Here is a 26,172-nt window from a genome sequence, read left to right as displayed (position 1 = left end):
TGTAAACAATATGTAAGTGTGGAAAATAAATTGTTATTTACCATGAAAATTGAATCTAATTGTTTAAACACGTGCCTGTCTACCTCCACTGTGTCAGCTTCCGATCCAGCACATATTGTGAATACAAAAATAAAAAAATCCTTCCAGTAGCACCTTAGAGACCAACTAAGTTTGTCATAGGTATGAGCTTTTGTGTGCTTGCACACTTCTTCAGAGAACACAAAAGCTCATACCTATGACAAACTTAGTTGGTCCCTAAGGTGCTACTGGAAGGATTTTTTTTTATTTTTGTTTTGACTACGTCAGACCAACACGGCTACCTACCTGTAACTAATATTGTGAATATACCTTTATGGCACAGAAATGTAGAGACTGGGAATCGTCACCTGTCGTAATTTACTTACTGGTATAAATAGTTGTATGATTTGGTTCTCCTTCAATTGTACCATTATCAACTTGTGGGAATATTGTGAATGTATACAATGTTCCCGGTTCCAGACCCCCAATTACTGCACTGGTGGTGTTAGAATATTCCTCCTTGGCAGGATCAGTTCCTTCTATTAGTATCCGATAAGTGTAGTTGGAAGCATTTGGATCGCTATTGTTCCACTTTAAAGTTACTGCTGTATTACTGAGGTTTTCAAGGCTGATGTCAAAAACAGGGCTGGGTTCTGTTCAAGAAACAAGAAAAGGGATCTAGCTACCGGTAAGCCAATAAAAAAAGTTGCATCACAATATTAAAACAGCGATGTCAGAAGTACCTTGAGAAATGTAAAGGGTTACTACAATATGATTGGCTACCATTTTGTTAGAGTACGGTATAAAACAAAAAATGAAGGATAGGCAGAGGCAGCTAATGTACAGGTCACACATTCTGCAGTAGATCATCACTTGTCAGAGGAACGTACTTCAGAATCAATTTAAAAATAGTAATTCTGCTTTCCTGGTATAAACTGGAGACTTAAAGGTAAAGGATGACTCTTTGGTTACGGCGCTCGTCTTGCTTTACCGGCCAAAGGAGCCGGCGTTTGTCCATAAACAGCTTCTGGGTCATGTGGCCAGCATGACTAAGCCGCTTCTGGCGAACCAGAGCAGCACACAGAAACGTTGTTTACTTCCCGCCGGCACACAGAAACGTTGTTTACTTCCCGCCGGCACACAGAAACGTTGTTTACCTCCCGCCGGAGCGGTTCCTATTTATCTACTTTCGAACTGCTAGGTGGGCAGGAGCTGGGACTGAGCAACAGGAGCTTACCCGATCGCGGGGATTTGAACCGCTAACCTTCTGATCGGCAAGCCCTAGGCTCAGTGGTTTAGACCACAGCGCCACCTGCATCCCACATGCATTTTTAAATTTTTATTTTAAACACAATGACAACAACCAGTATCTTTAGCGTGTGTAATTATGCAGATGTATTTAGCATAGCCACCAATAGCCAGGAAACTACAAGGGCAATCATACAATACCTACTCTGCTCGAGTATGTATCATGAATATATAGAAGGACCCTTAAGAGAAATCTTACAACATACTTGTATCTACAGTTACATTATTTGAGTCTCCTTCAGTTTTACTTGTCTACCTCAATCTTGTCATCTCCTGCTTCAGTAAATATTTTGAATGTACAGAATGCATCTTTATGGTAAAGAAATGTAGCAGTCTGAAATGTTTACTAAGTTGTATGAACTTGGACTTACTTGTATAAACACTTGTAGCATTTGGTTCTCCTTCAACTGTACCATTATCGACTTGTGGGAATATTGTGAATGTATACAATGTTCCAGGTTCCAAGTCCCCAATTACTGCACTGGTGGTGTCAAAAGTTTTATTCCTGGGAGGATCAGTTCCTTCTATTAGTATCCGATAAGTGTAGTTAGACGCATTTGGATCGCTATTGTTCCACTTCAAAGTTATTGTTGAACTACTGCGGTTTTCAAGACTGATATCAGAAACTGGGTTGGGCTCTGTTTAAAAAAAGAGGAAAAGGATTATGCAAGTGAAGGGAAATACTATGACACTGTTGGATGTGTCAGAGATCTCTTGAACAGGTAGAGTTTAACTATAATGTAGTAAGCTAACGTTTTGTTGGAATATTAACATTTACATTATAAAAAACAAATACAGAAGGACAGTTTTACCTTTAAGGTACAATTTTTTTAGAGGTTCATTTATGCAGACTTTTGCTATATCACCACCTCTGCTTTAGTTGCTAAATAGAGAACTGTACTACAATCAACTCTACGATTCTAAGATTCAGTTTAAAATATTAAACTAACATGATAATCACATTCTTAATACTTGCAATCAATCTTCTAGCAACCGCAGTTTCTTTACATATTGAATAACCAAAATGGGGCCCTTCTCTCTGCATTGCAGCTTTTCAGGTTTAGGTTACCGTGGTGGTGATTAGAGGCAGGGTGATTAGAGGCAGGGAATTCTAGGCCCGCCGAGTACAGTTGGTAATATTGTGATGGTTCGTAATATTGTGAGAGGTTCCACAAAACCTGACGAAAGCCCATTTCCTGAGCATTTCCACTCAGACTGAGTCCAACAGGCAGCGGTTTTGAGTTAGGTGTTGCAGCAGGGAAAGCTGAACTCTTGGGTCTTTACGTTTTGTCACTGGGTACCTCCCTTGACTTGGGGCAGGCGCAGGCAATTGGACACTGAAGCATAGAAAAGTGGGTCCCTCTTTCCATACCATCACAACAACATACAAAGAGCCTGCTGGATCGGGCCAGTTACCCATCTAGTCCAGCATCCTGTTCTCACGGTGGCCGACCAGATGCCTGCGGGGAACCCCAAAAGTTCCTACTCTCTCTCTTCCAGAAACTGGTATTCAGAAGTATTACTGCGTCCAACTATGGAGGCAGAGAGCATAGCCATCTTAGTTAGGAGCCTTATGCTCCATGAATCTGTCCAATTCGTTATGGAGGGTTCTGGTTGATGCGCCAGTCCAGTTGTTAGTGTGAGCTAATGGCCTTTGACATCTTCCCGTCCTGTCCCCCCCTTTCACTTCTTGCATTGTCTTTGCTTCTGCATTTGAGCAGCAGTTCCTTTTGTGGTTGGGTAATGTCAGGAGACCACCATAGGTCAGCAGAGAGCCCAGCAAGGCGGCGCAAGGGGTCTTTGATGCTGAGAGCCCTGAGCAACGCCAGGGCAGTCCGGGAGCGTCATGCAGTAGCGACAATCAGGTACGGAGCCCTGTGAAGGAGGGAGGTCTCTGACGCTACCTGTGAGGGAGCTGGTCAGCTCGGGAGGAGCAGCTCGGGAGGAGAGGGGGAGGTGGTGGCTCCGTCGCCCCAACAACGCAGAGGACTTAAACGTAGGTAAGAGAGGAGACGACTAGCGGTTCCCAGACTGGTGTGTTGGAGGCGTTCCCGCAGGACGCCACTTCCCGGATCTGAAAGTGACTGAATGGACATGAGAACTTTAGCTCTGTCTTGTGCATATCTGTATAATAAAAAGCTGTAAAAATACAGGCGTGGAGTTGGGAGTCGTTACTTGTGGAAAGCTGGACCAGCTCCCTCACAGGTAGACATTGGGCCCTCCCTTCCTGTGGGAAAGGATGAACTCTGAATTATATACTGGGGCTTGTCTTTGGATGGGGCTTTGGCTAGGAAGGGGACTGACCAAGGAAAATATATATTTAGTCTAGCAAAATAATAGGGAAAGGCTATGTTGCGGCTGGCATTTGCCTCTTTATGGTACAGAAACAAGCAGTCTGAAATGTTTACTTACTTGTAGGAACTTGGACTTACTTGTATAAACACTTGTAGCATTTGGTTCTCCTTCAATTGTACCATTATCAACTTGTGGGAATATTGTGAATGTATACAATGTTCCAGGTTCCAAGTCCCCAATTACTGCACTGGTGGTGTCAAAAGTTTTATTCCTGGGAGGATCAGTTCCTTCTATTAGTATCCGATAAGTGTAGTTAGATGCATTTGGATCGCTATTGTTCCACTTCAAAGTTATTGTTGAACTACTGCGGTTTTCAAGACTGATATCAGAAACTGGGCTGGGCTCTGTTAAAAAGAGGAAAAGGGTTTTAGCTGCACTGATTAAGCGAATTTTTTTTATCACACTGCTAGATGTTACTGCCAGAAATTTTTGACCCAGATATAGGTTTACTATAATTTAGCTAGCTGACCTTTTTGTGGGATTTCAATATTTTCACCACAAAAAAATAAAAATGGTAGGGCAGATGCCTAAGTTTTGCTTTCAAACCCGCAAAAATTAATGAAGTCCACTTGCGTGTACTAATTTAAAACATTTCTCTGTTACCTTCTGCATCAAGTTGCAAGGTGGCACACTAAAATATGAACATTGGGGGAAGGTCTTTGGCAGAGTCAGTGCTACCTATAGGCCAGGGGTCAGCAAACTTTTTCAGCAGGGGGCCAGTCCACTGTCCCTCAGACCTTGTGGGGGGCCGGACTATATTTTGAAAAAAATATATGAACGAATTCCTATGCCCCACAAATAACCCAAAGATGCATTTTAAATAAAAGGACACATTCTACTCATGTGAAAACACCAGGCAGGCCCCACAAATAACCCAGAGATGCATTTTAAATAAAAGGACATATTCTACTCATGTAAAAACATACTGATTCCCAGACTGTCCGCAGGCCGGATTTAGAAGGCGATTGGGCCGCATCCGGCCCCCAGGCCTTAGTTTGGAGACCCCTGCTATAGGCCTTGCATTATCTTCTCCCAGCTAGCTGTCTCACAATATCAAATTTTATTTCACTCCTTCCCACCTCCCCACCAAAACCCCTCACACACACTTCCATTCTGTGTGTCATTACTGCATATTGTTTATGAAATTGGCAAAAGGGCTCTCTCTCTCCCCCCCCCCCCATTAAATTGGAATCAGAATTATTCCCCCATTCTCAACCCCTGTCAATTCTACAACTGAGCATAAATTCCAGAATAAGAATAAAAGAACGTCCAACAATTGCAATTTGGCATTCATTCCTTTAAAATGGCAAGCGCATCGTATTAAATAGTTGCATCTAAGTGTGTAGAAGACTAGTCCCCCAGTACATTACAGGCCTTCTAGCTATAGTTCTGTTTGACTCCATATTGAGGATGCAGGGAATGTACCTTTACGGGCACCCATGGCAGTTAGAAATCAACACAGATCTTTCTTACTTGTATAAACAGTTGTAGTATCTGGTTCTCCTTCAACTGTACCATTATCGATTTGTGAGTATATTCTGAATGTGTACAATGTTCCAGGTTCCAGGCCCCCAATTACTGCACTGGTGGTGTTAGAATATTCCTCCTTGGCAGGATCAGTTCCTTCTATTAGTATCCGATAAGTGTAGTTGGAATCATTTGGGTTGTTCCACTTTAAAGTTACTCCTGTGTTACTGAGGTTTTCAACCTGGATGCCAAAAACTGGATTGGGCCCTGTTTAAGGAAGTGTTATCAGATTTAGTATTGCAGAAATTCCTACAGCTAATATTTTGTTAAGATTAAACATTCACTTAGGAGCATCAGCTACTTGTCATATCTGTTTCCACCTTTGCTTGCCAAGAACAAACTTGCTTTAGAATCAATTAGGGGGGAAAAACTTATTCAGTGCGTAAAAAAAAAAGGTAAAGGACCCCTGACAGTTAAGTCCAGTCGCGAACGACTCTGGGGTTGCGGCGCTCATCTTGCTTTACTGGCTGAGGGAGCTGACGTTTGTCTGCAGACAGTTTTTCCGGGTTATGTGGCCAGCATGACTAAGCCGCTTCTGGCGAACCAGAGCAGCACACGGAAATGCCGTTTACCTTCCTGCCAGAGCAGTACCTATTTATCTACTTGCACTTTGATGTGCTTTCGAACTGCTAGGTTGGCAGGAGTTGGGACTGAGCAATGGGAGCTCACCCTGTTGCCGGGATTTGAACCGCCAACCTTCTGATCGGCAAGCCCTAGGCTCTGTGGTTTAGACCACAGTGCCACCTGTGTCCCTTCAGTGTGTACCCTGGTATAAATTCAGAAAACATTTTTAATAACTGCAGTCAATTTCCCACCTACTTCCTAAAGCATCTTTCGTACTTGGAAAGGCATAGCCTTAATGCAAATTAGCTGCACAAGGAAGCAAGGTGCAGTGGACCTGCCACTTATGCGACGGTTCATTTCTGGGGATCCAAGCACAACAAAACAAAATCAGGCAAAGCCAGGAACCCCCAGAACTGCCCCCACCCCTGTGAGGTGGAGGGCTGCTTAGTGGGCTCTGTGAAGGTCGCACAAGGGTCCTGAGGTGCTCCCAGAGCCCTCCTGCAACCTTCCCAGAGCCAGGTAAGAGAGGTGGAGGACTTAAAAAACTATTTTCACCATTGGTGGGTAGCAAACCTGCTTTCCATTTATTTTCCCCCACCCACCCACATAAGATTGCAAATGCATAAGTAAAATGTGAATGTGTATGACATTTCAAATCTTTACTTACTGGTATAAATAGTTGTATGATTTGGTTCTCCTTCAATTGTACCATTATCAATGAGTGGGAATATTGTGAATGTATACAATGTTCCAGGTTCCAGGCCCCCAATTACTGCACTGGTGGTATTAGAATATTCCTCCTTGGCAGGATCAGTTCCTTCTATTAGTATCCGATAAGTGTAGTTGGAAGCATTTGGATCGCTATTGTTCCACTTCAAAGTTACTGTTGAATTACTGCGGCTTTCAAGGCTGATGTCAAAAACTGGGCTGGGTTCTGTTCAAGAAAAAGAAAAAAGGACTTTATCTCTACCACTGGAAGAAAATATCTTCATTTGAGAATGTGCTACCCAAAATCTGTTAAGAGATACAAGGCATTACAATTTGGTTTGCAAAAACTGTGCTCCCTTTGCTCCAGTTATAGATATTTTGATAAATAACATAAAAATGGAAAGGTACCTAAATTGCACTAAACTTATACTTTTAATTTTAATATGTTCTGGTGAAGAAACAGAGTGAGCATGCATGGAATTTATATTTTAACATTTGTTTTCTATGTGCAATTGCATCAATCATTTGAGAAGGCACACTTGAATAAATGTTTGCAGCACTTGGCTCTCCTTCAGTCTTGTTACCATCTGCTTGAGGATATATGTTACAACACCAGTGCAATAATTGGGAATTTACAAGCAGGCACTTCCTATTCATTAACAATTGATCTATGAACAGAAGGCAACAAAACTGATGGAGATGCAACACCACAAGCTCATACACTGGTGCCACTCGAGATTTCACTCCTGGAAGGTATATCAGTTGATATGTCCTGCAAACATACCTGGAAGCCACAGGACGTTTTTGTTTAAGGTTAACTATTCCGTTCTATCGATCTGTATGAAAATTGCATTCTATTGCACAAAGGTACAATAGGGACAAAAGGGATGCAGGTGGCGCTGTGGATTAAACCACAGAGCCTAGGGCTTGCTGATCAGAAGGTCGGTGGTTCGAATCCCTGCGACGGGGTGAGCTCCCATTGCTTGGTCCCAGCTCCTGCGAACCTAGCAGTTTGATAGCACGTCGAAGTGCAAGTAGATAAATAGGTACCGCTCCAAGCGGGAAGGTAAACAGCGTTTCCGTGTGCTGCTCTGGTTCGCCAGAAGCGGCTTAGTCATGCTGGCCACATGACCTGGAAGCTGTATGCCAGCTCCCTTGGCCAATAACGCGAGATGAGTGCCGCAACCCCAGAGTCGGTCACGACTGGACCTAATGGTCAGGGGTCCCTTTACCCTTTACCTTTACAATAGTTAGATGAACAATGCTCAGGAAACATACCATAACCTATGGGATTATGTCAAACTACTGTTTTATTTGCAAGAAAAGCAACAAATTCAGAAAACTAAAACATCCAAATCCAGGCTCTTTCCCAGTTAAGTAATCAGACAGGTACTCAGAAGCAGTTCTTAATACTTGGCATATGCTATATACTGGCTAAATTAGGGATAGGAAACTTGGGGCCCTCCAGATGCTGTTGGATTCCAATTCCAACAAGCTCTAGCCAGCACTGTCAATGGTTAGAGATGATGGAGTTGGGGCCCAACAACATCTGGAAGGCAACAGGTTCCCCATCCCTGGCTTAATCAAAAACTCTTTAAAGTTAAAAAGAAACCGGAAGTGCAGCAAAAAGTCTAACAAGAGTGTGAAGGAAGAGCTGAGCTGCACAAAATGACTTAGCATATCCTACGGCTGCTGGACAGATGCTGTGGTTGTGTGTCTAGTGCAGTCTCTGTGGGAACAAGTGCACAGCCTGAAGACTAAAGTAGCTGGCCTGATGGAGTACAGCAAGCTTGACAGGTGGGTGGTGCTGTCCAACTGCCAATCAGGTGATGTCACAGCAGCATCAGGAGAGCCATTTCTGCCCACACAGTTCAAAATCCACCCATGCGAGGGAAGGCACAACCTACAAAATGACCAACAATCAGGTGGATGCCACCTCTTGGAGGTACCTCAAGATGGATTCATATAGGTCCTCAAAATGGGAGAGTCACTCTTCAGAAACAGGCAGTTGAGAATAATTCCACGATGGCCTTCGTTCTAGACCAGGGGTGCCCCAAACTAAGGCCCGGGGGCCGGATGCGGCCCAATCACATTCTCAATCCGGCCCATGGACAGTCCAGGAATCAGCATGTTTTACATGAGTAGAATGCATCCTTTTCTTAAAAATGCATCTCTGGGTTATTTGTGGGGCCTGCCTGGTATTTTTTACATGAGTAGAATGTGTGCTTTTATTTAAAATGCATCTCTGGGTTATTTGTGGGGCATAGGAATTCGTTCATATATTTTTTTCAAAATATAGTCCGGCCCCACACAATGTCTGAGGGACAGTGGACCGGCCCCCTGCTGAAAAAGTTTGCTGACCCCTAAATCTAGACAATTGTAGCAAGGACACCAGAGGAGTTCCTTAAAGGTGAGCAAGTGTATTGAGGTATGAGCCCTCATAAGGGAAAGTCTATAATGTTTGGAAGTTCTTGTCTACAAAGGCTTGGTCACAACTGATTTCAAAGACAGCTGCATGTGCTTTAATGGTTGCGTTGAAGACATAGCAACCAACTTATCTGTCCAGAAGAAAAGTTGCACATAACATGAAGCAGTCTAGCAGTGTATGCTGAGAAGGAGATGGTGGTCATTATACATCCGAGTAGCAACACTACATTGTGAAATGTGGCAGCGAGGTTCAGGAAGACACCCAAGGGTGAATCCACAGTTTCCAAGCAGTGATTTTAGAAATGCTTCATGTACACAGCTAGCTAACCAGGCAAAGCTGTGTAATCTCAACACACATCCAAGACAATTATGTCAGGAGGAAAAGGTTCGGATTCATACAGTATTGATAAACAATCTGTAGCAAAGAAAATCCCTATCCCATATGTCGGATTTGAAGGACAGCAAAGCTATTCATACATTTTTAATTCTTAACATTGCTCCTGGGTGTCTTTAAAACCAAACCTCTTTTCTGTAGAACTCAATTACTATATTCGTCAGTTAATTATTTAAGGCTCTAACTTGGCAGCTCTAGACTTTGTGTAGTTCCATTACCCCAAAAAGCCTTCAGCGACATCATTATTACTATTTTTTTTAAAAAAATAGCCACAAGCAACAGGGAAACAAAGTGAGTGCTCTCTTTGAATTTAAAACCAACTATTTTTATGTAAAGAATATTACTGTTTCAAAGTACTACACAGAACCGCCCCCCCCCCCCAAAAATCTAAATGTGGACCAAATGAAGGAGGCTGACATTTGGACTTATTTGCTTGCAGGAAGAAACATGACTCAAAAGGAAAACCTGTGCAGCTCAGCAGGAAAACTTCCTGAGTGAGGCAAAGTGCACACAATGGAGCCTGAAGTGCTAATAATTGTAGGAGGAGCCATTTGCTTTCCAAGGCTAAGCATGGGAAGAAGAACCCAGGCTGTCTTTTACACTGCTGATCAGATGGCTGGCTGCCGTTAGGGGGTATAGACTTCAACTGTGCTTTGCCTTAGAACAAACAGTTCAGTTCCATTAGCCAGTAGCACCGCCTGGTCTTACTGGAATCAGCTACTAGGAGCAGAATCGCACACGTGTGAGAAATCCAAGCAATCTTCTCTCTATTTGAAATGTAAGAACTGCCTCCAACGCCATCTCAGATCCGTAAACATCTCCTCCAGCCCATTACTTACTTGTTGTAATGATTTTGCAGCATGGTTTTTCAGCAGAAATCTCAAAAGTCACTTTGTACTGCGTGCCAGGTTGAAGTCCAGATACCGTCGTATTCGATGGTTGCACTCTAGCACTTGTTCCATTTGCAAAAGTTACATTATTTATTGTATGGTTGTGAGGTGGCTGGATATGTATTTCTGTTTCTGATACGGTTACATTTACAGATCCACATTCATTAACACCTATGCAGAAGAAAAAAAAGAGCCAACAGCTAAATGCCTTTGCTTAACTAGAGCTTTTTCCCACTGCTAAATGAAATATTTGTTACGAAGTATGGGGAAACACTCTGTCTGTTATATGAGCTCTGGACAGTATGAAACTGGTATGAGCAGGGTGGGGTGGGAAGAGCTACAGAGTAAAAAAGGGACCGGACCGTATGCAGAACTGATCAAATGCGTTAACAATGTGCCATGATACTTGTATGGCAATGGCACAAAAAAGGGGGCAGGGCCCTGGATGAGCACAATATGCAGCATCCTCAGTGACTTTCTGTTGATAGTAACAGAGAAGAGTTACAGTAGGTTTTCTGCAAGAGATAAGAGTTTGTACTACGAAGGGTAGAAGCTGTTGCATTGGTACAAGCCAGGCAGATCTACAGAAGTGGAATAAACAATATGAAGGGAAGCAACCCTATCAACATACCATTTAATATTCATAAACCAGATAATGTGAAAAGCTATAAAATTCAAGTAACAAGTTAACTGCACCAGGGGTGCTTCCTGGCTTGGGAACAGAGGTACAGAGGCGAAAGGTTTCGAACAGCATTTACTGAGCTGCGTTAAGTAACCATATCAACACCAGTGACCCATCTATCAGGGATAGAACTGAAATAGATAATAAGGGTGGTACTTACAATCAGCAGCAACTGCTACCTGTTAAAAGGAAAGAAAAGGCATTAGAAGATCCTGAAAACATCATTACCACTGTGGCATACACTTGTGCTTTCGAAGCAGCAGTGGTGTTTGCTAATGCAAGGGAAGAGTAGTGATTTTCTCCGATTCACCATCACCATCTAATCCTCTGGAACAGATTTTTGGGGATTGAGGGGGGGGGGAATTTGTGAACAAACATTTCCCATTCTTTTGCATTAGCAGACACCTCCACTGGATGAAAAGCCATTCTGCAAAAAGAATGCCAGCATTGGCTTTCACCCATAGAGATGCATAAGCAAAAAAGAAAAAGCAGGAGGACGGGGAGAAAGGAAAGCAGTTGACACATATTCTACCACTTCCCCTATATATGTCAGCTAGAAATATTTATAAAACATTAAAAGCTGAGAATATCAATATATTTTAAAAGACCCCTGAGGGTTTGTTATGCTACATAGTGACTCCATTTGTGGGCATCACCTACAGTAGCTTTTTATACTGGATACAGATGGACATCTTGGAATCTGCAGTTGTCATTATTTGCTGCTCACAAATACAGTGGTGCCTTGGTTTTAGAACAGCTTAGTTTATGAACAACTTGGAAATAGAACGCTGCAAACCCGGAAGTAGGTGTTACGGTTTGTGAACTTTGCCTTGGAAGATGAACATGTTCCGCTTCCTGTTTGTAATTTGAGTCCCCCGCTGTTAAACAGAGGCTTCCTGCTGAGTCTGTCGGCTGTTGAGTCCCGAGCACAGAGGTGATATTTGGAGCTTTTGTTTTTGCTAATTTTTTGCGTTTTTGTTTGTGTGGCTTTTTTTTTGTTACTGTGACTTGTTCTTCGTTTTAAGGGACTGACTTAGGATTGTGGCTTGTGACTTCGTTTTTGTGACTTGTTTTTGTGACTGTGTGGAACCCAGTTCAGCTGATTGATTGACTGATTGACTGATTGATTGATGATTGTGTGACTGCAGAAATGGATAAAAGCCCCCCATCCAAACAATGACTATCATCAGTGCATGTAAGAAACAAATAATTTTAATTTTTATCATCTGCAATACTGTCTTATTTATTTTATAGTACATTACATTGATTATTGCTTTCATTTTATGGATCAATAGTCTCGTTAGATAGTAAAATTCATGTTAAATTGCTGTTTTAGGGGTTGTTTTTAAAAGTCTGGAACGGATTAATCCATTTTGCATTATTTTCTATGGGAAAGCATGCCTTGGTTTTAGAACGCTTTGGTTTTGGAACAGACTTCTGGAACGCATTAAGTTTGGGAACCAAGGTACCACTGTACAGAAGATCATCTAGGCCACTGTGAATCCCCAAATCACTGGGGCATGAATTGGACACTTCCATTATTCACATTGCCTCCCTTTTAAAAAGAAATTATACTCGTCTTTTGGACCGGCCGCCGTCGACATGGGACGAGTGCGCACAAAGACGGTGAAAAAGGCTGCCCGGGTCATAATTGAAAAATACTATACCCGTCTTGGGAATGACTTCCACACAAACAAGCGAGTATGTGAGGAGATCGCCATCATCCCTAGCAAAAAGCTGCGCAATAAAGTTGCTGGGTATGTTACCCATTTGATGAAACGCATTCAAAGAGGACCAGTTAGGGGCATCTCCATCAAACTGCAGGAAGAGGAAAGAGAAAGAAGAGACAACTATGTCCCTGAGGTCTCTGCCCTGGATCAGGAGATCATTGAAGTGGACCCTGATACCAAGGAGATGTTGAAGCTTCTGGACTTTGGCAGCCTATCCAACCTGCAGGTCACACAGCCTACTGTAGGGATGAACTTCAAAACCCCAAGAGGCGCCATCTGAAGCCATTGCCGAATTTTCACTTTTAAAATAAATATATAGAAACAAAAAAAAAAAATAAAAAAAAATAAAAAGAAATTATACTCTACTAACATTATATCTCTTTTTAACAACATTGGAAAAAACCTGACTTTTCATACACAAAAGCCAAATGATCTTTAAAAAGAGAGAGAGATTTTTAAAAATAAAATAAAAAAGACTTACAAAATCTGTTTTTTTACACTTAAGAAAAAATTCTACTGCCTAAGAGTTCATTAGCAATATTGCCTGCTGAATATCCTCAGGAGCTACATTCTCCCTATAGTATTAATGTAATCATTCAAGCAACTTTTGTTTATAATAATATTCATACATTCATATATTTTTTGTAGTGTATTGTTTGCCTTTCACAAACCACACATATGAAATCAATACACTTCAAAGTAAAATACTGTTATCTAAATTACCATGTTAACTTCTTGTAATACTGAGGGCAAGCCACTAGAGGCCACAACAAAACCACAAACGTTATGTGCTCATAATATGCTAAAATATGAAACATTTACACTAGATTTTGTCAGCCAAGTGACCCAACATTCTGTTGCGCCACTCTCAGGGTTTGGCAGGGACAACGGGGCCAAGCACTGTACTAACTGCCCTCCTTCCTTTCCAGGCATTCCCAGTGGGTCACATTGGGCAATTTTACTCCTGCTGCTGAGATTTATTGTGAGTGCCACAGGGATCAGTCTTACTCCCCTACACCTACATGAACTTCCTGGTGCAGATAACCTTGGGTTTGAGATGACTAGTTATGTTTATTATGAAATTTCCACTTCAACCTGACACTCCAAAGTGCTCAGGGCAGCAGATGATTAACAGAAATCCAAAATAAAACAATTTAAGACGTCACAGTAGCAATAAAATCCAGCAGGACAAAACTCTACATAATCCAGGCAGAGAGAAGCACTCAAACGAAGGACAGGCCAAAGTCCTGCCAGACCAAAAACTCTTTCAACGAAAAGGTGGCTAGGCAGGTATTCTAGGGCAGGAATTTCTACATCCTGGGCACCACAACTGAGAAGGCCCTTTCCTTTGTTCCTGCAAACTGTACATGTAGTGACCATTTCGTGGGGGGGATTCTGTTCTCGGCCTCCACGTTTCACTGGAGCATGCCTCAGCCCGCCCCCATTCCATCCTCTTCCAGGTCTAAAATGACCCATGCGTCTTTGACGTCTACGATGTTAGTTGCCTGTACTGCAGATCTGATCCAGCATCTTAGGCAAGTACTAGTGACTGGCTGAGGAGATAAGCTGGTTGTTGTCTGCCCACTAGTTCCCTTAAACCACCCCTGCCAGGTTCACCTGATTCAGTTGCTGTGGATATTTGGAATCTGTCTTTCTTGGGAAGCCTTTGGAACAACCCCCAAATCACTATTTAAAACGTCTTAATTAGCTGGCACCACTCCCTACTTTGTACATTTACTTTAATGAGAACTGTTAATTTTGCTTTTCACTTGTACAGAAATGTACTGCGTTTTACAGCACGAAGTTTTGCTTTAATTAATTGTGCATCGGAACAACTTTTGATTTAAAGTAAGCATTTTAAACAAAGAGAGACATGCGATTTTTTATAAAAAAAATGCTATCACGGAAAACACGGGACAGAGTGTTTATCTGAAATACTACTCCACTCTGAAAAGGGGTTCACGGTGCCCTAGGACAACGCAGAATAATGAAGCAAAGCCAGAAAGACCTGAAATAAAAGCAGTAATTATATGTGAGCGAAATCCCGTCCTTGCACAATTATCTTAGATTTCCAGCAACTTATTTCTACGATGGTTAGGAATTTTTCTATTGTGTTCTAGAACTCAACAGCTGAAGAGTCATATGCCAATTATTTAGGCTTGTATCCAAAGGAGCGTTAAGTCACTCGTTCTTCTAGCCTAAGGATCTATGCTTGTGGAACAGAACTTCCCCGCCCCTTGCATGCACCCCCTAAATCTGTTCTGAGAATTTCTCCCAAGCTTTCAGAGGAAATTTTTGGGAGAGTGTAGGGTGCACAAGGGTGTGGGGACCGGGGGGGGGGGAGTTCTGTTGCACAAGTGTCAGAACACTGGATACCCCCTTGATTCTTATGTACTTATTTCACTTTCCTCCAGGCTCAAGATCGCATACCATGGTTCTCCTCATGTCCCATTTATCTTCCTAACAACCCTTTGACGTTGGGTAAGTTGAGAGACAGTGACTGGCCCAAGGTCACCTAGTGGACTTTGTGGCTAAGTGGAGACGCCCACTGCTCCAGGGTATGATCTGAAGGCACATAATGTGACCACCTTGCTGAAGTTAAGCAGGTATGAATCTGGTCAACGCCTGGTTGGGTGGCCATCTGGGAGCCACATGTATGCAAGCCTTGGGTTCCATGGTGAAAAGGTGGCATATAAGTACAAATAAAACCTGCTACATTGTACTGGTTTGCTACTAGATTTCCTAAAAGAGTACGCTACTGGCAATTTTTAATATACGCTTGCTGAAAACTTGCTAAGGTCCCCAAAGTACTGAATTCAACATGACTTCCTTCTGTCACCAGCCAAGTCCCAGGAGTTATCAAGGTCTTAAAGAAAGAGGAAAACAGCCTCCTTTATAAATATTTATGAACCTATCTTTATAAATGTGAAGAAAAACATGATAAATTAATGTCTTGGCCCAGAAAGGAAGCAGGGCCTTCATGGTGCTGATAAGATGGATGTGTCCACAGAAAATCTGGCAAGCATTTAGAAAACACTGGTACTTAGAGAAACACGTGTTCAGTGGCAAAGGCAGGCCCTAGAGCAGGGGTAGCAACCTTTTCCAACCGTGGGCCAGTCCACCGTCCCTCTGACCATGTGGTGGGCTGGACTATATTTTGAAGGGAAAAATGAACGAATTCCTATGCCCCACAAATAACCCAGAGATGCATTTTAAATAAAAGCACACATTCTACTCATGTAAAAACATGCTGATTCCTGGACCATCCGCGGGCCGGATTTAGAAGGCGATTGGGCCACATTCGGCCCACGGGCCTTAGGTTGCCTACCCATGCCTAGAGGGAGTTCTCCCTTCTGCAGGTGCTGATCAGTATGGACAATAGATAGATAGATAGATAGATGATAGATAGATAGATGATAGATAAATAGATAGATAGTATGAGCAGCCCAGTGGTTGGGATTGGCTGGGCAGTAAAGAAATGCCAAAAATAAGAAATCAATAAATAACTTTATGTCAGGTGTGTGTGTGTGCGCGCGTTCTTTCTCTCTTTTTCCACGTTGTTGATTGTTGTGGATACGAGACCTTGTTGTCAAATGAAAAATGAGAGGTTTAGGGGGACAAGTGAGAAGAAAATGCACTATGATAGAAGGGTAAAGAAAGGTGTTACAAGCACTGCTCAGGGGTGTGAGTGCAACAGACTTCTGCCTGTGCAACATGACTTGACCTTCCTCTTCCCCAGTCCTCCAGAGCCGATTCTGGGGGTTCACAGTGGGCTGCAGGCGGACAGAGAGGGGGTGGCGGTTCTGTTCCACTAGCAGACATCCTTTGCACTAGAAGAACAGGAGTGTTGGTTACTGGCTAGTGTAACTTTTAGAACAGAAATTTACTGAGTTTGTCGAATTTTCTGTTTTAACAAAACCCTGCAACGCATTAAATCTGCTTCCTGTAGAAAGCTTTGCATAAAAGGACTCATTTTATGAGATCGGCTTCCATCACAAAGCTTCAGATAATTGTGCTGGAGTAAGTGGATGTAAGCGGTAAATTTCCTTCATCAGTGGAGTCAGGGCCGCCTCAAGCATGTCGGGAGCCCTGGCACCGTGGTGCGGAGATCGCTTCGGCGCCCGCCCCCCCGGTGGGTGGGCGCAGGGCGGGCGCCGAAGCGGCGACCCGCACCACCCAGCCTACTCCTAGAGCCGGCCCTGAGTGGAGTCACCCTATGGATGAGTTAATCACAGGTGCAAGGTCAGCCAAGCCAGTTGCTACAGTAACTGCCCAGTGCCACGACTATATTTATGATACCTGCTCATATACTAACTGACAGACACTACTGAGCTGGCATGCATTAGCTCAGTAGTCTTGTCAGTTAGTATGTGAGTTGTCAGTTGGTGTTACTTGTTCATAGTTACATTTTAAATTGCTGGAGATTATTTGGAGCAACAGATATACTTTGTACTTCTATGTTCTGTATTTATCTGTATCGGCAAAAGCCTACAAGCTATACATACAAGAACTGTTTTACTGAGCCGTATCTTCTGCAACAGTAAACTATCTGGGCCTTAAACTGCTTCCATGTGGTGACTGCTACTGGGAGAGACTTCTACTGCGTGTGTATCTCATATGAGATTCACAACAAAATGGCTTCCTTAATTATGTATACAGTGGTACCTCGACATCCGAATGACTTGACTTACGAAGCTTTCGACTTACGAAGTCGGCAAACCTGGAAGTCTTTTCACCGCGTGCGCGTTCTGCGCCTGTGCAAAAGCAGCGCGTGCAGTCGCTGGATACGCAGAAGCGCAAAATTGCGCTTCGCGCATGCAGAAAAGGGATGCTTCGACAACCAAAGGATTCGACTTATGAAGAGCGCCGCGGAGCGGATCGCCTTCGTAAGTCGAGGTACCACTGTATATAGATTTGGCTTGTTCTTTTAAGGTAACACTCGTTCAAACCTAACCCTCTCTATACAGATTTCTACTTTAAACACAAACATGTGATGAAACTGAAAACTTAGAATTACTGTGCAAAGATAATTTCATAGCACTTTATCCTAACTTTACCTTGATCAGAAACAAACTGAGGACGACCTTTCCACTTGCTCACCTGTCTCCCTCATGATGAGACGCATGAAATAAGAAGGAAACACTTCAATTCTGCTTCCTTGACCACTGCTTGGTTTGTGGCGTCCAATGTCACCTTCAAGAATAACTTTTTGTATGTACACAGAAAAAAGAAGTGGAATCTAACAAGCCAGTTTCACTAGGCTGTTTTTGGAAAATGAAACAAATTGCATATATATATTGCTACAAACAGCAAGTCATCTAGCTGAAATATCCATGGAATAAAGGTTGTACTGTAATCCTAGGTCTCCTCACTTGGGAATAAATCTCACTCACCAGAGTGGCACTTACTTCTCAGCAAACATCCATACCTAGGACTAGACTATAAATTGGGGCTGGGAAACTGGAGCCTTCCAAATGTTGCTGGACAAAACTTCCATCAATCCCTATTTACAAAAGACTGGAAATGCCTTAGAGAATTTTTGTGTGGAAAAAGAAAATGAACATGATATCTGGGTTTGAGGATTGAAGAAAATATTGGTTTATAGAAAGTGGGATTGTTGGGTGTTATCTCCAAGTGGATGTTTTAAACATTTTTCTATATATAGATGAGTCAACGCATCAGAAGTTCTTTCCCCTTTTTCCCTCCCCCTCTTTTTCTTCTTTCCGTCCCCCTCTATTTTTTCTTCTTCTCTTTCTTTTGGTTTGTGCTTTTATTTAGATTAGGGTTTTTTTTAACCTCTGATAAAAGTAGATTGGATATTTGATACTAACCATTGTATGTTTTTTCAAACTTTAATAAAATCTATTACAAACAAAAAACAACACACACACACTTCATCAATGATGGTCAGGAATGATGAGAGTTACAACCCAACATCTTAAAGGCTACAGGTTCCCTATTCCTGCTGTAAATGAATTATCAGAAATGGATGGGCACTTTTAAAAACTGCATTTGTCACAGTCTAACATCTTAACGCCTCTGTTGTAGCAAACTGAATGAATAGGGGCAATACATAACTGCCAATAAGTACAGGTATTTCTTGCTACAGGTGCACCTTTAATAATATGCTGTCAAAGCAAGTGATTACAGGCTTTGAATCACACCCGTTCGTTCCCTTTTCCCTGAGGGAAACATTTCAGAGTTTGGATGAAATGGACTGTAGTTGAAGAAAGCTTACGCCAAAACGAATGGCAGACTTTAAGCTGCCACAAGATTCTTTGTCACTTTTAAGTAAGGTGTTGGAACATAACAGAAACAAACAGTGCACTTAAAAGTATCCACCCATTCCAATGCCTGCAATCTCTTCCTTTGCCAGAGTATTGTTCTAAGAAATACTTATCGACAGTTATGATCAGTGGCAATTGTGCACATTAATGGGTTGTTTTCAACACAGGACAAAGGAAAATAGGAATGATATCTCCCCACCCCCTGTAGATCTGTTCTAGGGTTCCCCCAACACTCCGGAGCAGATTTGGAGATGGCATAGGACGCGTGCAGCGGGAGGAGATGGGGGGGGGGGAGTCCCATTGTGCTAGTGGTAATCCTTGCACCAGCACAATTATTTAGTTGAATGCCACCATATACATTTGTTGCTATTTTAGTTGTTTCCAGAATGTGTCATTCTGTCCACATTCTCTATCTACTGCAAGCGAAGCCCGTCGCCAAACACAAGCATAAGATAAAACAACAATGGCAAAATATTGCCATGTATTTAGTTTACAGCAAAGTAGCAGGTTTTCCCACCTACAAGCCTTTTATTGTCCATTTAGGCAACTCAGAAGGAGGTAGCTGATCCCTTCTAGGAGCACAAGGGACTTTGATTTAGTAGAGAAATCCACTTTCAGAAGAGGAAAGGAGGCATTTTTTTGCTGATTCCCCCCTGCACTGCCCCCCCCCCGAAATCTATTCCAGAAGACAATCCCTTCCTTCTGTTTCCATTAACTAACTCTCAATTCAGGAGCCTGGTGCAGACTCTGAAGTATGTTTTTCTTCTCCCTCCCCCCAACATCCGACTGATTTTTATGGTGGCAAAAACAAAAAAAAGCGCAGCAGAGAACCCTGATAGGCATGCAAATCAGGTAGGGATGTCAGAGAATTTCAATGGAAACAAGAGCAGAAATTGCTGATATTCACTTATTTGTCCCATGGCTCAAACAGCGGTTCTTGGTGTTTTCCGTCCACAGGTAAAGTATAATGATATACAATTATCAACAGTAATCCCTCCCGGATTTGCAATGTGTTTCCTTTGCACTAAAATGAATGGTGTGGAACAATACAACAATAACACAAAGGTCTATGTAATGGATTGTGCAATATTTTGCCATAGCAGGCAGCATGGGCGTAGCCAGGGGGGCAGGGAGGGACATCTGCCCCCCCCCAGACCAAGTAAAGCAATATAAATATTTAACTACAGTAACTGACAAATCACACCAGTTCTACCCTCCTTAACAAAAGTCCTACCCCACCCTCTGGCTACGCCGATGGTAGGCAGTAACTTATTTTTTTGTCAGAAACAGAACTCAGGCAATTAGATCAATTAGATGAGCAGAGAGGGAGCAGCAAATTCAACTGATCTACACCAATCAGATGACGAGGTTCTCTCTCTGTGTGTGTGTGTACGTACAAGAGTGTGGGGCCACACCCACCACTGAAGAAGGCCCATGGAGGGTTGGCCAAGAGTGAATACAGCCCCTGAGAAAGAAAGAAAAGTTAATCACCACTGCATTTGCAGATGTCCCCACTGGAGCAACAGTGCAACAACATTCGATGCAAAAAATTATTAATCTGTAGCTATAATAATAATTCTTGTCTGGATGAAGCAATTCTAAGATATGTTTGATGCACAAATTTTCATATGAGTGACCTTTCCGCTTTCTACACATATACTTCAGGCACAACAAATGCATCAATTGAGCTAGATTTCATCACTGATATGAGTAGCTGGCATCTGAAACATGACCTGTACACCTATGTACTGAATGTGACTGAAGGAAATGCATTTTTTTTTAAAAAAAAAAAATACTACCTATGAAGGTGCCATAATACACAATGTAGAACTGTGAATGCAAGTAGTGAAGCCATCTAAAAAAAAATTTATAAATTTTTTTGCACATTCTATGTGCAATGATGGCAGCGTGGCAATGAAGAGATTTACATAAAAAAAATTTATAATTTTTTTTTATGTAAATCTCTTCATTGCCACACTGCCATCATTGCACATAGAATTCCTAGAATGTATTAGGGAGTTATTTAATCTCATTTTATGCTACATTCCTGAAAACAATTGTCAACAATACATATAACCATACTTTACAATTAGAGGCCTACTTTAAAGTGCAAATGTTTCGCCTGCTTCTACAGCCTAAGGCTGATATGCTATCCATTTACATGGAGAAATGTTAGAAAAATAGTAACCTCCTACTCTCCCCCCCCCAATATTAGTACTTCAAACTCTGCAACCTGTTTGATTTTACAGAAATTAAAAAGGAAAGACTAACAACATCAGCAAAACAAATGACATTATGCAATGCTGTCTAAGTCGGCTTCTACCATAAATCATTGCCTGGCTGTCCCAAACAGTTAACCACATTAGTTTATGGCTGGGATTTCCCTTCCCACACACCCAACTGTTTAAAAGCTCATCTATACTTGTAAGTGTGTCACATCTGGCAAACAAAGACAATCCATTACATCAGCCATTTGGGTTACAGGACTAAGGCAATTGAAAAAGAAACCTCAAAACAAGTTGGAAAGGAATGTAGAAATTTTACTTTGCTGTAGGACTAACAGAAATGCAATTTTTATTTAGGTTTGTTTTCCTACAAGAGCCTGTCAATTCATTCTGGATTGGATGAATGAATTGGATGAATGAATAGAAGCGTAAAACAGGGTGGATGGGTGGGGGAGAACAATCCTTACAGCCATAAAAACCATACAAAAATCCATAAAAGACGAGGCAAAATAGCAACAGCAGCAGCAACAGCAAAATCGTCATAAACCATGGGTAAGCAAACTAAGGCTCAAGGGCCCAATAGCCTTCTAAATCCAGCCCACAGGTGGTCCGGGAATCAGCGTGTTTTTACATGAGTAGAATGTGTCCTTTTATTTAAAATGCATCTCTGCGTTATTTGTGGGGCCTGCCTGATGTTTTTACATGAGTAGAAGGTGTGCTTTTATTTAAAATGTGTCTCTGGGTTATTTGTGGGGCATAGGAATTCGTTCTTTTTTTTCTTTTTCCTTTTTCAAAATATAGTCCGGCCCCCCACAAGGTCTGAGGGACAGTGGACCGGCGCACTGCTGAAAAACTTTGCTGACCCCTGCCATAAACTATCAAATGCCTGGGAGAGTTAAGTTTTATATTAAGATAAGCCTTACGAGGCTAAAGTGATCTCTAAGATAGCCATGGGAAGGAGGCAATGGTCTGGATCCAGATTCCTAAAGGGTAGACTTTTAGTCTTTCATAATGCTCACCTAAGTCTTAAAATAAAAATTGACCGGAGTTCCTTGTTTCTTCTGTCCCTCTCCCTACAACCAGGCAAAGCAGCCGGGTGTCACATGGCACTACCCAGCTTTGTCCCACCACCACCACCTGACCAACAAATGGAACGCCCTCATGCGAACTGTGCACATCTCAGGCAAACTACCCAAATCTGGTTCATCCACAATATCTGGTTGCAGGTCTCCATCACCTCCACTATACTATTAAAGCCTTTATGAAAGGCAAGGGATGTAGAACCTATGGCCCCCTCAGATGCTGCTGGAGTCAGAGGTGATTGGAGTTGTGGTCCAGCAACACCTGGAGGGGCACAGCTAAGCCTCATAACCACTGCTTCAACCCTTCCAATAGCAGAAGCCCAGCTATTACAGGAGAGCAGCTACTCTCTTGTGTTACAGTGGATTATTTGGCTTCACATGACACGAGGTTACATGTCAAGGGTGAAACTTTGCTAGGTCTGTGGCCAAATTCGCACTGCTTTCAGCCAGCCAGGCCTTGAGCCAACACATTCAATGAACCTAAGTCTACAACCGGCGCTCAATGTGGCCAACACTCAGCAGAGCTACCCTGAGTATAACAGCAGTAGGGGTTTTATTGCTTCTATATTCAACTTTGTCCTCTTCAATGTGGGGTGGGAGGGTTCACTTCAGGGAGGACCACCAATCCTGAACTGGAAGCATTACTAAGCAGGAAAAGGGACAAAACATAAGTGGGACCACATCTTTTAAATTTATTTCAGGGGGCGAAAATTGATGCAGCTGGCAGACACTATTGTGGGGAAAATGTTTTATTACAGGGAGAATATGAGTCGTGGTAGGCGCTGGATCTTTGGAATAAGTGTTCGAGAAACTTGACTCTTGTTTCCTTTCTAAAGTCGTGTGTGTGTGTGTGTGTGTGTGTGTGTGTGTGTTTTGCTTAACAGAGGTTGGAGCACAGTGAGAAGACCATAACTCAATGGCAGAGCACAATGCTTTCTGTGCAAAAGGTCTTAGGCTAAGTCTCTAGCTAGCATATCCAGGAACAGCTGGGAAAGACCAAATTCTGAGACCCTGAAGAGTCACTACCAGTCAGTGTAGACAATGCCAAGCTAGATGAATCAATAGCCTGACTCAGTAGAAGGCAGTGTCTTATGTTCCTGCAATACAATTTTAGCTGATCAGTGGAACCTCGGAAGCCAAACGCCTGTAAACTTGAACGTTTCGGCTCCCGAACAACCGAAAAGTGGTTGTTCCAGTTTTTGAATGATTTTCAGAAGCTGAAGTCTGGCACAGCTTCTGATTGGCTGCAGGACTCTGCTGTAGCCAATCGGAAGCCGCGCCTTAGAACTCGAACATTTTGGAAGTCGGACTTCCAGAATAGATTCCATTCGACTTCCAAGGTACGTCTGTACAACAGTTTTCAAGATGAAAGTGGGATAGCAGGAAGAAATGCAAGCTTTATAGTTAAGAACCTAAAAGTAGAGCTACACAAATCAGCAGACTCACAAGGCAAAGCTTCTGAAATACTGCTGAGCCACTTCAGACTGGGAGGTGGGGATGTTAGAATAAAAGTAACTGCCAAGTTCCTCTAAGCAGGTTATTCTGTTCTGCTGATTAGTCAGTCAAAAGCATTCCTGGCACAATGGTAAACAGCCCTGCTCATTATTTCCCTTCAGTCAAGACTGGGGAGCCACTCCCAAACAAGTCAGAATGGCAGGAGTATATTCCGATTCTTAGAATGGTTCAATTGAATTGATTTATTGCTCTGTTTAACTTCTCACAGCACATGTGAATGCGGAATATTTAACAACAACAAGGAAACACAATGCCAGCCAACCAGAAAGGGAGTCAAGGCTTTGGCATACAATTGCAACAGAAAAATTAATCTCTTGAGTGGTGCTCTATGCTTTCAGTTAACTGCTACAAAGCAGAAAGCATTAGGACAAAACAGAAGTTATTTCAGGATCTGTGAGATGCATGTGCAAAAGGACACACATATGCACACAATCTCACTCATGCAGACACTAAAAAAATTACTGGCTTGCCTTTTAGAAAATTTTCACCTACAAGATGGCGAAGAATGTGAACACAGGAACATAGGACACTGCCATTGGTACTGTCTACACTGATTGGCAGTGGATCTCCAGGGTTTCCATCAGGGATATTTTCCAGTCCTACCTGGAAATGCCAGAGATTGAACTTGGGGCTCTCTACATGCAAAACAGGTGTCCCTCCACTGAGCTATGGTCCTTCGTGATGAACATGTCCTTCAATTTCCCTCTCACAGCATTCAAAGGTTCTCAAAGGGGAAATACATTTATACAGACAACCTGCATAGACACTGCCCTCACTTCCCTGACAGAAGAGTCAGGATATAAATGTAAGGCAAATAAATAAATGGACAAAGGTCTCAGCAGCTCAATACAGGCCACTGGAGGTACCACTGGTGTGGCCTAAATTGAAGGGGGTACTTCTGGAGGTACGATCAGCTTTGAGAAACTTGTGTCACAGACCATAGACTAAGTGACTCCACAGCTCAAATTCACATATTCAGCTTTTAAAGTCAGGAAAATGAAGTGTCTGTGTGATCAACAATACTGCGCATTATGTCAATTTATCACTACAACTTCCTCAACTCAACTTTTTTTTTAAAGGAAGAAGTGTTCCTCCGAACCTATTTATGCATTCAGAAGTTATGGGTCATGAAAAAAGTGCAAATAATCCACAGTTCTGCATCTTTACTCTACAGACTTTTCTAAAACTGGATGCATGCGCTTCAGAGAGCATATGGATCTATGTCTGGGCAAATTCGATGGATATTGAAATTGCTTTCCCGGCACATAAAAAAAGCTCACACATTTTAACATGGAATTAATTAGTTGAGAATAATGCCTCACCCCTGTATTAATGCACATAAAAACCACACACATAAAGAGTGTTTCACATGCATGCACCCAAGTGGTATATGTGAGTGAGAAATCCTTTTACCATTATTTAACTCACCGGATTGCCAATATCAAAGAGCTGTCAACAAATATCTTAACTGTCCTACTAAAGCAGTTAGCCCTTTTCACTCAGAGGAGTAGATGATGGAGACTGAACCTAGTACCATACATCTTCTGCATGGAAAGCAGATGCTCTACTACCAAGCTGGAAAATGAATGATATGGTATACTGTAAATGATATGCAATGAGGAACAATGTTTCAGTCAAGTATCCTATATTGGGAGTTTTCAAAGCCAGCACATGGCATTTGTCATTTAACAGTTTTTAAGAAGGCCCAACCTCACCATAGCTGTCAAGTTCTCCCTTTTTTTTTAAGGGAAATTCCCTTATGCTGAATAGGCTTCCTCGTGAGTAAAGGGAAAACTTGACAGCTATGGACCTCACACAGTCTTCTTACTGGCCTGGTGCTCCCAGATTTGAGATTCTAACTCAGGTATCCCCAAACTTCGGCCCTCCAGATGTTTTGGACTACAATTCCCATCTCCCCCGATCACTGGTCCTGTTAGCTAGGGATCATGGGAGTTGTAGGCCAAAACATCTGGAGGGCCGCAGTTTGGGGATGCCTGTTCTAACTCATATACTACTACCTTCCTTTCCTTCCACACTTTGTTAGTAAGCGAGTTCATTGTGTTTCTGCAGAAAGTTTATTTAAGGAGCAGATTTATATAAGAGACAGCACAAAAGTGTGGCTCCGTCAGCTAAGAAGTGCTTTCCAAGTCAGGACTTACCAGTACTTAGAATCTGACAACAGATAACTTAAGCTACCATTTACTCCAATAAACCACCAAGTGATTCTGTACAGAAGATGTGATTATCTGGGTCAGCTGCTGGGAGAATCTAAGAAAATATTTCCCCCTTTTCTACCTTCTTTTATTTATTTCAGACATTTATACCCCAATCTTTAGCTAAAAGGGTTCTCAGATCAGCTTACAGTAAGACAACCCTGCCCTCAGGCTCACAATCTAAAAAAAGACATGACACTCAAGGAAAAAGAAATGGGACAGAGGAGGGGAAAGCAAACTCAAGTTC

At 42.3% G+C, this 26,172-nt stretch overlaps 2 protein-coding genes across 2 annotated transcripts in view; one reads left to right on the top strand and one right to left on the bottom strand.

The window, feature by feature from the left end:
• PTPRJ (protein tyrosine phosphatase receptor type J) overlaps window positions 1–26,172 on the bottom strand; it is an 82,135-nt gene that overhangs the window by 23,245 nt on the left and 32,718 nt on the right. The window contains exons 2-8 of the mRNA XM_060276136.1: window positions 11,034–11,052; window positions 10,141–10,362; window positions 6,440–6,706; window positions 5,155–5,415; window positions 3,759–4,025; window positions 1,698–1,964; window positions 405–671 (exon numbers count right to left, since the gene is read on the bottom strand). Coding sequence (XP_060132119.1) covers window positions 405–671; window positions 1,698–1,964; window positions 3,759–4,025; window positions 5,155–5,415; window positions 6,440–6,706; window positions 10,141–10,362; window positions 11,034–11,052 — 1,570 coding nt within the window. The remainder of the gene's footprint in view (window positions 1–404; window positions 672–1,697; window positions 1,965–3,758; window positions 4,026–5,154; window positions 5,416–6,439; window positions 6,707–10,140; window positions 10,363–11,033; window positions 11,053–26,172) is intronic.
• On the top strand, window positions 12,449–12,948 carry LOC118087794 (small ribosomal subunit protein eS17). The gene has a single exon (XM_035120791.2). The coding sequence runs from the start codon at window positions 12,476–12,478 to the stop codon at window positions 12,881–12,883; it is 408 nt and encodes a 135-aa protein (XP_034976682.1). The 5' UTR covers window positions 12,449–12,475; the 3' UTR covers window positions 12,884–12,948.

Source organism: Zootoca vivipara, chromosome 1, assembly GCF_963506605.1.
Source record: "Zootoca vivipara chromosome 1, rZooViv1.1, whole genome shotgun sequence".
Classification (NCBI taxonomy): domain Eukaryota; kingdom Metazoa; phylum Chordata; class Lepidosauria; order Squamata; family Lacertidae; genus Zootoca; species Zootoca vivipara.
Note: the sequence above shows the minus strand (reverse complement) of the source record. Positions and strands in the feature narration are given on the sequence as shown.

Bases quoted from the DNA above. Each gene is read 5' to 3' on its own strand.
- LOC118087794 (XM_035120791.2), top strand. From the start codon at position 12,476: ATGGGACGAGTGCGCACAAAGACGGTGAAAAAGGCTGCCCGGGTCATA.